The following is a 14,004-nucleotide window of genomic DNA, read 5'->3' as shown; positions in this document are numbered from 1 at the left end:
CACCTGTCTAACACACACAAAGGCTCTAGCCTGAACCCGCCTGGTGTACCATGACTGTAATCCTACACTCAGGAGGTAGCTGCAGGAGGATCAGAAGTTCAAGACCACCCTTGGCTATACAGCGAGCTGGAGGCTACCCTGGGTTACATGAGACTGTGCCTCAAAACAAAATGCAAAACACAAAACCACATCTGGAGAGATGGCTCTGTGGTTAAAAGTACAGGCTGTCCCTCCACAGTACGGCCCACACAGATGTGTAGGGGATCCCATGCCCTCTTGTGGCCTCCAAAAGCACCATGCACACACCTGGTGCATGGACACACTTTCAGGCAAAACATTCATACACATAAAAAGTAATGGTTTAAAGTAAAAACAAAAAAGCTAACCCACAAAATAAAAAAAAGAAAGAAAGCAAGCAAGAAAGAAAGGAACTAGGCATAGTGGCACACACTTTTGATCCCAGCACTGGAGAGGCAGAGGCAGGTGGATCTCTTTGACTTCAGGGCTAGCCTGGTGTACAGTGAGTTCCAAGCTAGCCAGAGCTGAGCAGTTAGACTGAATATGGATCCCAGCACCTACACCAGGTGGCTCACAGCTGCCTGGAACTCCAGCTCTGAGGGACCCAGCGTTTTCTTCTGGCCTCCACAGGGACGGGAACTTGTGCACACACACATAAATGCACATAACTTAACAAAATAAATCTTGGTTGGATGGTGGTGCATGCCCTTGATTCCAGCACTGGGGAGGCAGAGACAAGTGGATCTCTGAGCTTGAGGCCAGCCTGGTCTACAGATTGAGTTCCAGGACAGCCAAAGGCTACACAGAAAAAAATCTGTCTTGAAATACAAAAAAAAAAAACAAAACAAAAACCAAAAACAACAACAAAAAAAACCCCGAAACCCTTATATTTATGCTTATGTGTGTGTGCATGAGTGAACGTGCCACTGAGTACAGGGTATTGGTCCTGTGTAGCTGGAGGGAACGGTGGTTGTGAGTCCCACACGTGCGTTGTGGTATTGGGAACTGAACCTCACCAAGTGCTCTTAACCTCTGAGCCATCTCCCCAGCCCCTAAAAAAAGAAAAGAACACAGGTCCTGGAGTCATAATGGATGCTGAATAGGCCTCAAGTCCCCTAAGGCAAAACCACCGCTTCATGTAAGCACAGGAAGTGAGAGACCCTGCATTTATTGAGCACCTACTGTATGCCCTATCAGATTTCTCCACAGCAACTCTAGAGGGCAGGATGATTTTTTTATCTCTACCTCAAACGGAAGAAGAAAAAGGAGGCTGCAGCAAGCAAGCCGCAGCCCCCTCCCGGAGCCCCACAGACGGCCTTGCTGGAGAACGCAGAATGGCCTCGAACCCGTGGCCTGAGCGGCGCACACTCACCCAGCCCACGCCTGACGGCCCCAGTCCTGTATGCCGCCTCGGAAGAGCCTCAGGCGTCTGTAGGGCGTCGGAGGTGTGCTGCTGAAGAACGCGGACACCGAGGCGGGTCCGGGCAGGAACGCGTCGTCCTCTGCCGCCGCCTCCGGGAAGGCCGCCGCTCGCGGCTCGGGGATGCGGCCGCAGCCCCTCCGCGCCATGCGCCTCCCGGCCGCCTCGGCCCTTCCGGCTGGGCTCGGGCCGCCCTCAGGGCGGAGCCCGGCCGAGGAGCCTCAGACCTCAGGAAGCCCAACCGCCTTCCTCCAAGGCAAGCTGCTTGAGGTAGCGGCCACGGACCCCCAAATGTCATTGCTTTCTGAGTCTTCCCAATCCCAAAGACCAGGGGACACCAGGAATCTCAAGTGCATCCACAAATCCCGGTGGTGTTCTGAGAGCACAAGGGGGTCTTTCAGACACCAAGGCCACTGACACAGCTTCTCAGATTGATTGTTTTATTTACTGCTTATTGCGGGGCAGGGGATGTTGTCAGAGTGAAACGGGCTCACTGTGTAGTTCTGGCTGGCCTGGAACACCCTATGAGACCAGAGCAGCCTCCAACTCAGAGATCTACCTGCTTCTGCCTTGCAAGCGCTGGGATTAGGGTGTGTGCCATCATGAAGAGCTGCTCAGATCCCCCAAACTCTTACAGCATGCACAGACACCACCCCAGCAACTGGGTCCAGCTCCCACAGGCAAAGGCAGTGTCCACAAGCCACTGGGGATCCCCAGACCCCCCCACACACACACTGCAAGAAAAATCTCCACATTGCCTCATGTCCCTCCACCCTGTAGTGGCTCCACAGTGTCCTAGAATGTCCCCTACAAGTGCTGAGACCCCAACACAAGCTCAGGGGATATCTCTGGACACCAAGGCATGTGACCAAACCCCATGGTTTTGATACCGCCAAATTGCCAACAGACCCTAAAGACAAGCATGCCAGTAGGTTAGTCAACGGCTCTTACAGCAGCACTGGGCTTTAATTCTTGCTTGATGTCATTTATCATTTATTATTGTGTGACCTCCCATTTGTTTTTTTTTTGTTTGTTTGTTTGTTTTTGGATCTTTTTTTCAGAGCTGGGGACCAAACCCAGGGCCTTGCGCTTCCTAGGCAAGCGCTCTACCACTGAGCTAAATCCCCAACCCCGTAACCTCCCATTTGTATGCATGCATGCACGGCACAGTGCACACGGGGAGGTCCAAAGACAACTTCAGCAGCTAATTCTCCTTCCACTGTGTGGATCTCAGGGACTGGGCTGGGCACAGTGGACTTGGTAGCCATTGTCCATACCCGATGAGCCCTTTCACTGGCTCCAGTCCCGGATTTTAGGTCATAGTCTGATCCACTGTCTTGGGAATGCCTCAGAGTGCCACCGATAGCTCTCCTGATGTCCCCTAACACTCCTACTCTGTCTGTGTATCTAAGCCATCTCATGCAGCCCAGGCCGACCTTAAACTTCAGATCCCTCGGTCTCCATCTCCTCCAGTGCTGGGGACGGAACCCAGGCCCCGGGTCTCATGCATGCTAGGCAAACATTCCATCAACTGAGCCACACCCATGGTATTCTCTCTACTTCTTAAGAGCTCCAGAACCTCCGGGCATGAAGGCTCATGCCTTCAATCTGAGCTCTCTGCAGACAGAGCTGGGAGATCTGTATGAGTTCAAGGCCAGCCTGGTCTACACAGCAAGTTCCAGACCAGCCAGAGCTACATAGTGAGACCCTGTGTAGATGAGAGGGGTGGGGGGCAGGGAGGAAGAGGTGGGGGTGAGCAGAACCCCTTTACAAGTCTAAGACACCATCAACTCTTCCCCAGCCTACTTTGAGACTGCCCTCCCCCACACACAGTTCACAAGGTAACCCAAGAAGACATCTTGCCTAGAGAGGCAGGCCCAATAGATCACACAGGATGACCATTTGGGATCTAAGAGGTGACCACTGTGACCCTGTGAGGCCCAGGACAGCCCTTTTGGTGATGAGAAAAGCAGTCAGAGTTCGGAAGACTTGAACACAGCCAGTGACTTAATGTCTCACCCTCCACCCCTGGCTGCCAGCAGCTCAGAGGCTGCCTGGGCCTCTTGGGTGCTGACAAGACGGGCATGTATACCTCATCAGGCAAGAAGCTTGCTCTAGATCAGAAACACCTTTCTGTCCAGAGTTATGGGCAGTAGTGCCACAGGGCCCAGAGACATATGGGCTAAACTTGAGCCTAGGTTTACTATCAATTTATCCACTTCACTTGGCAAAGCACTTCCACATAGCCTCAGTTTGTCCAACTGTAAAGTAGGTACAATAGATATACCCGACTCAGGACTAATGCTGGGCTCAGCGGGTGGAGTGCTTGCTTAGCGCACACACAGCCCTGGGGTAACACCCCCAGCACAACCCAGTGCTATTCCAATGCTCCAGAGGTGGGCACAGAAGGATCACAAAACTACTGAGTGAGTTCAAGACCAGCCTGGACTACATGATCCAGAAGCCCCAGGGATGTCTAGATGTGACGTGGACTAACTCAATAGCTGTAGCTGCTGTTACCTGTGAAAATGTTTGACTTTCACACTGTGCAAGCTGTGGATAATGACAAAGGGACAGTGACAGTCGTACCCTGAGGATCTGGCACTTCCCAGGCTGTCCTAAACACACAAGGGCTGCCTGGATGGCTCACTGAGTAAAGGAGCATGCTCCTGACTGACTAGGGTCAATCTCCAGGACCTTTACAATAGAAGGTGAGGACAGAGTCCAAGAAGTTCTTTTCTGATCGCCACACAGTGCTGTCAAATGTGTGTGCCTCCACGGTAACCAGTGTGCACACAGAGAAAGCACTCACAAAGGCAAGCATGGTAGCTTCCATCCCAGCACTGTTGAGCTAAAGGCAGATGGAGCTATGAGTTTGTGGCCAGCCTGGTTGGTCTATATAGCAACTTCTATGCCAACCTGGGGGTAGGGGGGGTGGGGACAGAGGAGCCTTGAAGGAAAACAGCCTGTTTAAAGTTATCTCAAGGTCACATGAGCTCTGAGTGGTTGAGTCAGAAGCTAAAGCAGTGGGTTTTGGGTTTTTTTTTTTTTTTGTTTTGTTTTGTTTGCTTTGGTTTATTTGAGATGACGTTGTGCTGTGTTAACCCAAGCTGGTCTTGAACTCCTGATTCTCCTGCCTTTTCTCCCTGTGCTGAGATGGCAGGCGTGTGTTGCCACACCTGCTACCCCACAGTTTGCCAGCCTTCACTATGAGGCCCTTGTGAAATGGTTTTTAAAGACTTCCTAAGGGGTTGGGGATTTAGCTCAGTGGTAGAGCACTTGCCTAGCAAGCACAAGGCCCTGGGTTCGGTCCCCAGCTCCGAAAAAAAAAAAAAAAAGAAAAGAAAAGAAAAGAAAAAGACTTCCTAAGAATCCCTCATTTTCTTCGACACGAAACAGTGATAACTGTATCCTATACTCAGCTGTCCCTGCAGCCAGCCATTTCAGAGCCTCAGACCATCCAGGCACAGCCTGAACACACTTAAGGCTGGTACACAATTTTGAGTCCAGCACTAGCCAGACAGAGACCGAAGGATCAAGCTATTCACCGTCATGGTGGGCTATAGAGTGAGTTTGAGCCCAGTCAGGGCTATATAAGACCTTGTCTCAAACAACCAAAGACAAAATATTTTTTAACTGTTTTTTGTTTTGTTTTTTTAAAGATCTTACTATTTTGGGCCCCGGAGAGACGGTTCAGCTGTTAAAAGCTTGTACCGCTCCTCTGGAGGACCTGAGTTTGACTCCCGGCATCCATGGGGTGACTCACAACCACCTTCATTCTAGCTCCTACCAGAGCCCCTGAGGGCGCACACTTCCAAAGGTTAGCTAGGCAGGGTGTACACTCTTAACTCAGCACTCAACAGGCCAAGAGAAGTAGAGTCTGAGGCCAGCCTGGTCTACAAAACAAGTTCCAGGACAGCCGGGGGCTACATAGAGAAACCTTGTCTGGCAAAACCAAAATTAAATAAAATTTTTAACTATTTTAATTACTTATTATGTTTATATGCCAAGTGTGGTGGTTGTGGGGTGTCTGAAGAGGCCAGAAGACGGTGTTAGATTCCCCAGGAGCTGGAGTTACGGGCAGTTGTGAGCTGCCAGAGGTGGGAGCTGGGAACAGAACTCAGGTCCTCTGCAAGAGCAGCAAGTACTCGTCTCTTAGCCATCTCTCCAGCTCTATTTTTTTTTCTTTTTTTTTTTTTTTCGGAGCTGGGGACCGAACCCAGGGCCTTGCGCTTGTTAGGCAAGCACTCTACCACTGAGCTAAATCCCCAACCCCACCAGCTCTATTTTTAATACTTGAAGTGTTTATTCATTGATCTGGTGTGTCTGTAGGCACTGTGTGGAAGTCACTGGGCAACCTCCAGAATCTGTTCTCTCCTACCATGTGACACACCATGTTTACCCCGAGACCAGACTCAGGCCGTCACAGTTCACAGCAAGAGCCTTTACCTGCTGAGCCATCCCCATAGCCCGAGCTTTGTTACACGCGTTTGGAGTTGGGTGTGTTGGTGTGCACCTGTCACCCAGGCCTTTGGAAAGTCAACTGAGTTGGGGTTTAAGGCGAGCCTGGTCTGTATGTGGAGACTCTGCCTCAGGTGAGGCGTTGTGGGGGGTGTTGGGAAGCAGGGGCAGGACACGGAAATACTTGGCAGATGAAGACATGGAGCCCACATGATGGAAGGAGAGAAGTGACCCCTCAGAGCTTCCCCCACATAAACCGGGGCTCATGCAGTGCATCCCATCTCAAAATAAGTAGATAAATTGATTTTTTTTTAAAGTTGGGGCGGGGGGCGGTGTCACTGGAGAGTTAAGTGGTTAAGACCATTGGCTGCTCTTCCAGAGGACCTGGCCTTGATTCTCAGCACCCACATGGTGGCTCACAATTCTCTGTGACTCTAGTTCCAGGGGACCTGATGCCTTCTTCTGGAACTGCACACACATGGCATATAAACACACAGAACTCCCATACACGTGACATAAATACTCATTTTGACTTTTTTTCTATAAAGTTTTCTGGTCTGAGAGGGCTGTATTGGATATGTATAGAAACCATGGTGCCCTACAGGAGCAAATGGAATGTCATACAGTGCAGGGGTGGCAGGGTGTCCCCCAGTCCACTCCCACAGTGATTCTGACTTGGGAATGTCACTCAGTGGCAGAGCATTTGTGGACATGTGTCAGGCCCTGGGTTTCATCCCCGTGCAGTAAAATAAATAAATAAAAATGAACTGCATGTAGAAATCCCTAGAAAGAAGCGGTTTTTCCTGATCCCAGAGGTGGTGTCACTTTGCTGCAAATTTGGGGCTTCCCACCCTTGGCCCTGTTGACCCTTGTTCTGGAGGCTGTCCTGTGAAGCAAGCACACAGCCTCTCGTCTCTCCCACCAGATGTCAGTAGCACGTGACGTCTTTGTTTATGACAGTTAAAATGCCTACAGACTTGGCCACAGTCTCCTGAAAGGCAAGAAGACGGACCTCAGGTTTGAGAATTCCTAGCCCAGTCACTGGAAGACCCAGGCCTGAACCACCAGGACCCAGGAAAGTCCCAGATGATCTCGCCCACTGACTGGCTAAAGTCCTTCTGCAGCCAGCTTCAGTGACATTGTATTGTTTAGAATGGCCCTTGGTAGTGGGGTTCTTTTTGTTTAGTTTTGGTTTTTCAAGACAGAGTTCCTCTGTGTGACTCTGGCTGTCCTGGAACTTGCTCTGTAGACCAGGCTGGCCTCAAACTCAGAGATCTGCCTGCCTCTACCTCCCCAGTGCTAGGATTAAAGGTGTGCACCCCAGGCTAGAAGAGAGCCTTACTGGGTCCATTTCAGATGCAAAAACCTGAGGCCAGTCACTTGGCCAGGGTTCCTCAACATGGAAGGAACAGAGCTGAATTTTAAAAACCATTCATTTTTATTGTCTGTCTACAGAGTTTCGCCTGCATGTGTATATAGCGCCCAAAGAGGGCGCCAGATCCCCTGGAGCATTAGTGAGCTACCCTGTGGGTGCAGGAACAGAATCTACATCCTGTCTGAGTGGCCAGTGCTGTTAAGTGATACATCATCTCCTCAGACCTTGTGATGGCGACTCTTGGGTGTGAACTTGACTCTGTCTGGATCAAACCTCAATCCAGAAATGGAGGGCACACAGCCATCTGGATCTTGAGGTGGGAAGACACCTCTACCCTGGGTCACACCTTCTGTTGGAATCTCATATGAGGACATATAAAAACCAGCTTTGCTCTCTGCCTGCTCACCCTGGCCTTGGTAGCATTAGAGTTCATGGGCATTAGAGTTCACTTCTTTGGGATTCCACCATCTACAGAGGACCAGCTGAGGACAGCCTCATGGACTGAACAACTCCTAGATTCTTGGACCTGGATTCACAGTCGGCCGTTGTTGGACTAGCTGAACTGCAGCTTATAAGTCATTCTAATAAACCCCCTTTTTACACACACACACACACACACACACACACACACACACACACACACAGAGAGAGAGAGAGAGAGAGAGAGAGAGAGAGAGAAAGAGAGAGAGAGAGAGATTTTCATTCTATAACTTATATGACTCTACAGAAACCTGACTAATACAAATCCCCTAGAGCTGGATTTCTAAAAATAAAATTATTTGTTTTTTTAAAATTCTTGTTGGGTGTACTAGTGTACTTTTAATCCCAGCAGAGGAAGAGGCGGGTAGATCCCTGATTTCAAGGCCAGCCTGGTCTACAGAGAGATCCAGGACAGCCAGGGTTACTACACACAGAAAAAAACTCTCTCTAAAAACAAACGTTTTTATTTTTAAAGATACGTGGTGCGTGTACGTGTGTACATATAGGCAAGTGCAGGCACTCATCACAGAAGTTAACAGACAGTGCCGATCCCTGGACTGCATCACAGGCAGTGGTGAGTGAGCCTGCCAGGTACTGAGGACTGGACCTGGCTCCTTCTGTAAGGCTCTAAACTGAAGAGTGTCTCTCCAGGCCCTGGAATTTTCGTTGGCTCCTTTTCAGACGGGGTTTCACGTAGTGAAAGCCAAGTCCTTGAGCTTCTGCTCCCCCTGCATCTATGCTAGGGTTGCAGTGGCTCCCTGTGCCTGGTTTATGTAGCACTGGGATGAAGTCAGTGCCATACATTCATGGTCTACCCCTGAGCTATGAACCCAGCTTCTCTTTCCTGTAAAAGAGTTTTCATTTTTTTACTTCATGTGTGTAAGCAGTTGCCTACATTTCTGCATGTGTGTCATGGGCTCGCTGAGCCTGCAGAGACCAGATAGGGCTGCTGAACCCCTTGCGCATCCAAAAGACTCAGATTAAACTTCCAGCAACCACACGGCAGCTCACAACCACTTATGATTTCAGTTCCAGGGGATCAGCAGGACACCAGGAATACACACGGTACACAGACAGACAGACATGCAGACAAAGTACCCATACATACAAAGTAAAATTTTAAGAACTGTATCATTCTCCAGTTTCACCCTCCAGAATGCTTGGGTTGTCTGTGTCTGTCATGTGTGACTGTCACACTCAGCTCCTGTCCCTTCCTCAAAAGCCTCTGTAAAGGAGGTCTCTAGCTGCTCCTGACCAAGCTGTGAAAGCTGCCTCTTCGACTCCCTCACTCTGTCCCAGGACCTTCACACAGCCCTTTCTCTCTGGCTAGCACCTTTTGCCACCAGACACACCCATTCTCACTAGGTTTCTGCTCAAACGTCACCTTGCTTGACCTCAGGATTCCGCTGTGCTTCCTGTCCCACATGTCATCTGTATTATCTGATGGCTTTGTTACTTCTGCCTCAACCACTGTCTGAGAACTCCAGACAGCAAGGCGTTTTCTTCCCTTTTCTGAGACAGGTCTCATGTAGCTCAGGCCGCCCTGGAACTCTCTGTGTAGCAGTGTATGACTGTGAACTCCTGCTCCTCTTCACCTACGTCCTGGGGGCTGAGATGGCAGGCGTGACTTCTGGGCTAGGGATGAAACAGGGCCTTCTTGAATGCTGGACAAGTACTCCATCAACTGAACACACACAGCCTTAGTGGTACATGTCTGGAAGGAAGTGCACCTTACAGATGAGGAGGCTGCAGCCACCAAGCAAGGGAGGGGAGAACGGCTGCATCTGATTTCTTTCAAATCAAGACGCTCACAGGTCAAAGCATACTTTGCAAGCCTGAGGCCTGCATGTGATGCCTGGGACACACACAGTGGCAACCACCACCTCCCACGAGTGTGTCACCTGACCTCCGCAGGCTTGCCACAGAGCCCCCAAACCTTCCACAACACAAAACAAATCCAAAGAAAAGCAACAAAAGAGGTAAAAACCAGCCTAAGAGATGGCCCAGCACAGGCTGGGTTCTCAATGTTTCCAGGCAGTGAAGTAGGACTATAACGCCAGTTCCAGAGGATCTGACATCCTCTTGTTGCCCCTGAGTGTGCTGCACACACGTGGCACATAGACATAAGACGCAAACAAAACAACCATACATAAAAAAATATAAATAACTAAATCCTTAGGGAAAAATGTATCTGTAACAGTAGTGCATGCCTCCAATCCCAGCACTCAGGAGGCAGAGGCAGGCGGAGCTCTGAAATCGAGGCCACCCTTGTCTACAGAGCAAGTTCCAGGACAGCCACGATTAAAACCCTGTCTCAACAAAACAAAACAACAAAGCACACAAGTTCTGGGCAAGCCTGGTCTACTCCTGAGTCCCAGAACACCAGAGCTACATGGTGAGACCTTGTCTCAACAGCAGCAAAGCCACAAACGTGCTGGAGAGATGGCTAAACGGTTAAGAGCACTGGCTGCTCTTAGACAGGTACTGGTATTGATTTCTAGCACCTACACACAGGCGTACAACCATTTGTAGCTCTGGTCCCAGGGGATCCAATGCCTTCTTCTGGCCTTCATGGGCACAGCATACACCTGTTGCACAGACATACATACAGGCAAAACATCCATACACATAAAATAAATAATAAAAATTAAAGAACAAAATCTGGCAGTGGCAAGAATTTGTAATCTCAGAGCCAGGGAGGTGGAGACTGGAGCATGCTGTCCAGCCAGCTTCATCTAAGTAAGGCTCTCCAGGCCACTGAGAAGACACCGTCTCAAAACCAAGGTAAGCCAGCTATGGTAGCACATGTGTGAGGCCAGCCTGGTCTATACACTGAGACTCAAACAAGGGTAGTTGGATACTCAGACGGACAGACAAGTCTGCAGGCATGCCCATGTGGGGAGCTGGCCAGCAGCAGACAAATCAAGCTAAGTTCAGTGAAGGGTTTCATCCCAAAGTAAAGTGTTGGGCTAGACACAGAGCTTGGTGACTAAGACTGTGTGCTGGTCTTGCAGAAGACATGGTTTGGTCCATAAAACCCACACTGGACAGATCACAACGTCCCCTCCAGCTACAGGGGATCTGACATCCTCTTCTGACTTTCAAGGAACCTCACACCCTGGTACACACACATACACAAGTCTTTATCTAGTAAGATTCCTCAGAGGGTAGAAACACTTGCCATGCAGGCTTAGGGACCTAGTGTCATCCACAGAACAACTCATGCTAGAAGGAAGAACCAGCTTTCTAAAGCTGCTTTTTTGAGCTGGAGAGATGGCTCAGAGGTTAGGAGCACTGACTGCTCTTCCAGAGGTCCTGGGTTCAAATCCCAGCAACCACATGGTGGCTCACAACCATCTGTAATGGGACCTGGTGCCCTCTTCTGGTGTGTCTGAGGACAGCTACAGTGTACTCATATAAATAAAATAAATAAATCTTAAAAAAAAAAAAAGCTGCTTTTTTTTAAACCCCGCATTTGCACTATGCCCAAAGTCACACCCAGACCACACATAATATTAATAACAATAAAAATTAATAATATTTCATTGGTTTTGTTTTTTTGAGGCATGGTCTCACTATGAAGTTTCTCCTGGCTGGCTTGGAAAAACTCACTGTGTAGCCCAGGCTGGCCTCAAATTCACAGAGATCAGCTGCCTCTGCTTCCCAAGTGCTGCGATTAAAGGCGTATGCAACCAGGCTCAGCCATACACACTAATAAATAAAATAAGCAAGGAGAGAGCAATAGAGGAACATGCACAATACTGATTTGTTTCCACATACACACACACCCACACACAACACACACACACATATAACATGCATACAACATACACACATACAACATATATGCACACAACACACAACGTACATACATGCACACACAACACACATCATACACACACAACATACACACACAACACACACATATAACATACACACACAGTATTAAAAACTTATAATGTAAAAAATGCAATATACTGAAAACAAGAAAAACTGTCCTTTCTCCTAGATCCAGAGAGAAGACACCATTCAAATCTCTCCTATTCTAGAGTGGAGACCTGAATCTTTTTGTCATTTCAATCCTGTTATTTATCTGTGACCTTGACCACCTCACTCTGGTAAAGAAGTTCATGGAAATAGCTCAGGGGTTAAGAGCTGGCACTAGTCTTGCAGAGTATGGGAGATTGAATCCTGGCACCCTCCTGGACTGCAGTTCCAGATGATTCCATAGCTTTGGTCTCTGTGGGCACCTGCACTCAACTGCATTCATCTGCACATACCACCCACACAGGCATATAATTTTTAAAAATTAAAGTAACAAGGCATGGAAGCACACATCTGTAACCCAGCACTCAGGAAGCAGAGGTAGGAAGAGCTCTGCAAATCCAAGGCTAGCCTGGTCTACCCAGCTAGCTCCAGGACAGCCAAGATGTCCTACACAGAGAGATGCTGTCTCAAAACGCAAAAGAAAAGTCAGCTGAGGTGGCACAGGGCTTCAATCCCAGAATGCCTGAAAGTTTCAGGCCAGCTTGGTCTACACAGCAAGTTCTAGGACAGCCAGGGCTATGTAGTGAGAACCTGTCTCAAAAACAAGCAAACAAACAAACAAAAAAACCAAAAAACAAAAACAAAACGTCCACAGCCAAGGATGTTGTGAGCTGTACTCCAGAGGCGGTGTATTGGGAGGTTGCAGGGACCTAGGCCTGAGGAGGGCTGGGAACTGTTCCTGGGCCAACTGTTTTTTCAAGTTCCTCCGGGAGTGTCCACCAGGTGGCTGTTCCCGCTACAGTGGCCTAAGGAGCGTGAAGTTAGGGGACATGGCCCTGTCCCAGTCTGCGGTTGGCCGGCCTGGCGCCCAGCTCCCCGAGGCATTCAATAAACATGAAATAATAATGAGAGCTAAGGCTGCACGTTTCTCGCAGTCCAGCAGAGGGCGCTCCCAGAACCAAGTTCCCAGCGCACGGACAGGCCTGTGGGAGCGCAGCAGAGACTACAAGGGCAGAGGACCCCAGTGGAAAGAGACATCACCCACGAAAGAGACACTAGCCCGGTTGTACTTACATCCCTCGCGGGGAGTCAGAAAACGCTCCTCTGGATGGAGAGAAAGTTGGGAAGGGCCAATGAGTGGTAAGAGGCCAACTCAGTGCCCCCTCTCTCCCCTCGCCTCTGCCTTTCCTCGCCTTCCATCTGTCTTTGACAGATCACGGTGAGGCTGTGACTCAGTCCTATAGGCCGCGCCAGGAAGGCTGTCTCGCGTACAACCCCCCACCCCGGGCCAGATCTGAGGACTGAGTGCAGAGGCCACCTCGAATTTTAAAAGTGCCTGCCCTGGGGGTAGGGTGTTATCGGCCGAGTGGGGTGGCTGTACCCCACTTTGCGCTAGTTACCTGGACTCCAGAATGGAGAGTGGTGGGGATCCCCTGTGTGTTCAGGAGCTGACCTGCGTTTGTTCTTGGTCCCCTTCCTCTTTCTGTGCAGGGCGCTGGCACCAACGCCATCTCTCAGTCCACAAGCCACTCAACTGTCCCAGCTGCAGCCTTCACAGACCGCAAACTCCCACGGGGAAACCGAAACCCTAGCAGACCCAGTTTTTGATTTCTCACTACAGGACAAGTAGACTTCACTGTGGCATCCTCTGTCTTCCTCTAAGTCCAGGGGCCTGGGGCAACAGTCTCTGTAAAATCCTTTTCACACTGATCATCAGAACTCTCCCACTGGTTCCTCCTGGGTAGTGCCTAACTGGAAGGCACAGCGCTTCTGCAAAGGTCCCAGGGAAACCTGAACCAGGAACTTGGAGGCACTTGTCTGAGACTGAGGTAGGAGAAAGGAGTTTTTGACCTCTTTGATCTGCAGTCTGCTCATGAATCCAACAGATTCCTCACAGGAAAAGCCCAGGAATTAAAACTACTACCACTCAGCCACTGTTCACCAGACAGCAGGGGTCCAGGAGGTCCCCAGGGCCTTAAAAGGGAATAGGGCCTGATTTCTGGGGCTCCACCTCCCCATTCCCCCACCCCTTGCCATCAGAGAGGCTCCAAGTCTCAGGCTTGGCATTTCCTGTTAATGTGAGGTTTGTTTTTTAACAGCTTCCCTCTCCTAGTTCCCTCTGGGGGAAAAAAAAATCTCAGGAGCCCGACACTTGCTTCCTGGTAGGGACTCAAGTAGCTGGGGTTGGGAGTATTAAGAGGGTTGTCCTTGGAGAACTACAGAAACCCGGGGTCCCCAGGAAGATGTAGGCAAACTGCAGTCG

General features: G+C 49.8%; 1 protein-coding gene across 17 annotated transcripts in view; it reads right to left on the bottom strand.

The window, feature by feature from the left end:
* Pde4a (phosphodiesterase 4A) overlaps window positions 1-14,004 on the bottom strand; it is a 62,759-nt gene that overhangs the window by 31,128 nt on the left and 17,627 nt on the right. For 5 of the 17 annotated variants that reach the window (XM_087560579.1, XM_087560593.1, XM_087560580.1 and 2 more), the window contains exon 1: window positions 1,391-1,618. Coding sequence is in view for 2 of the 5 variants with exons in the window: in XM_087560593.1 (XP_087416719.1) it covers window positions 1,391-1,587 (197 nt within the window). In the remaining 3 variants the exon portion in view is untranslated. 17 annotated transcript variants of the gene reach the window in all.

This window comes from Rattus norvegicus, chromosome 8 (genome assembly GCF_021556685.1).
Source record: "Rattus norvegicus strain SHRSP/BbbUtx chromosome 8, alternate assembly SHRSP_T2T, whole genome shotgun sequence".
Classification (NCBI taxonomy): Eukaryota; Metazoa; Chordata; class Mammalia; order Rodentia; family Muridae; genus Rattus; species Rattus norvegicus.
This window is presented reverse-complemented; position numbering and strand designations above follow the sequence as displayed.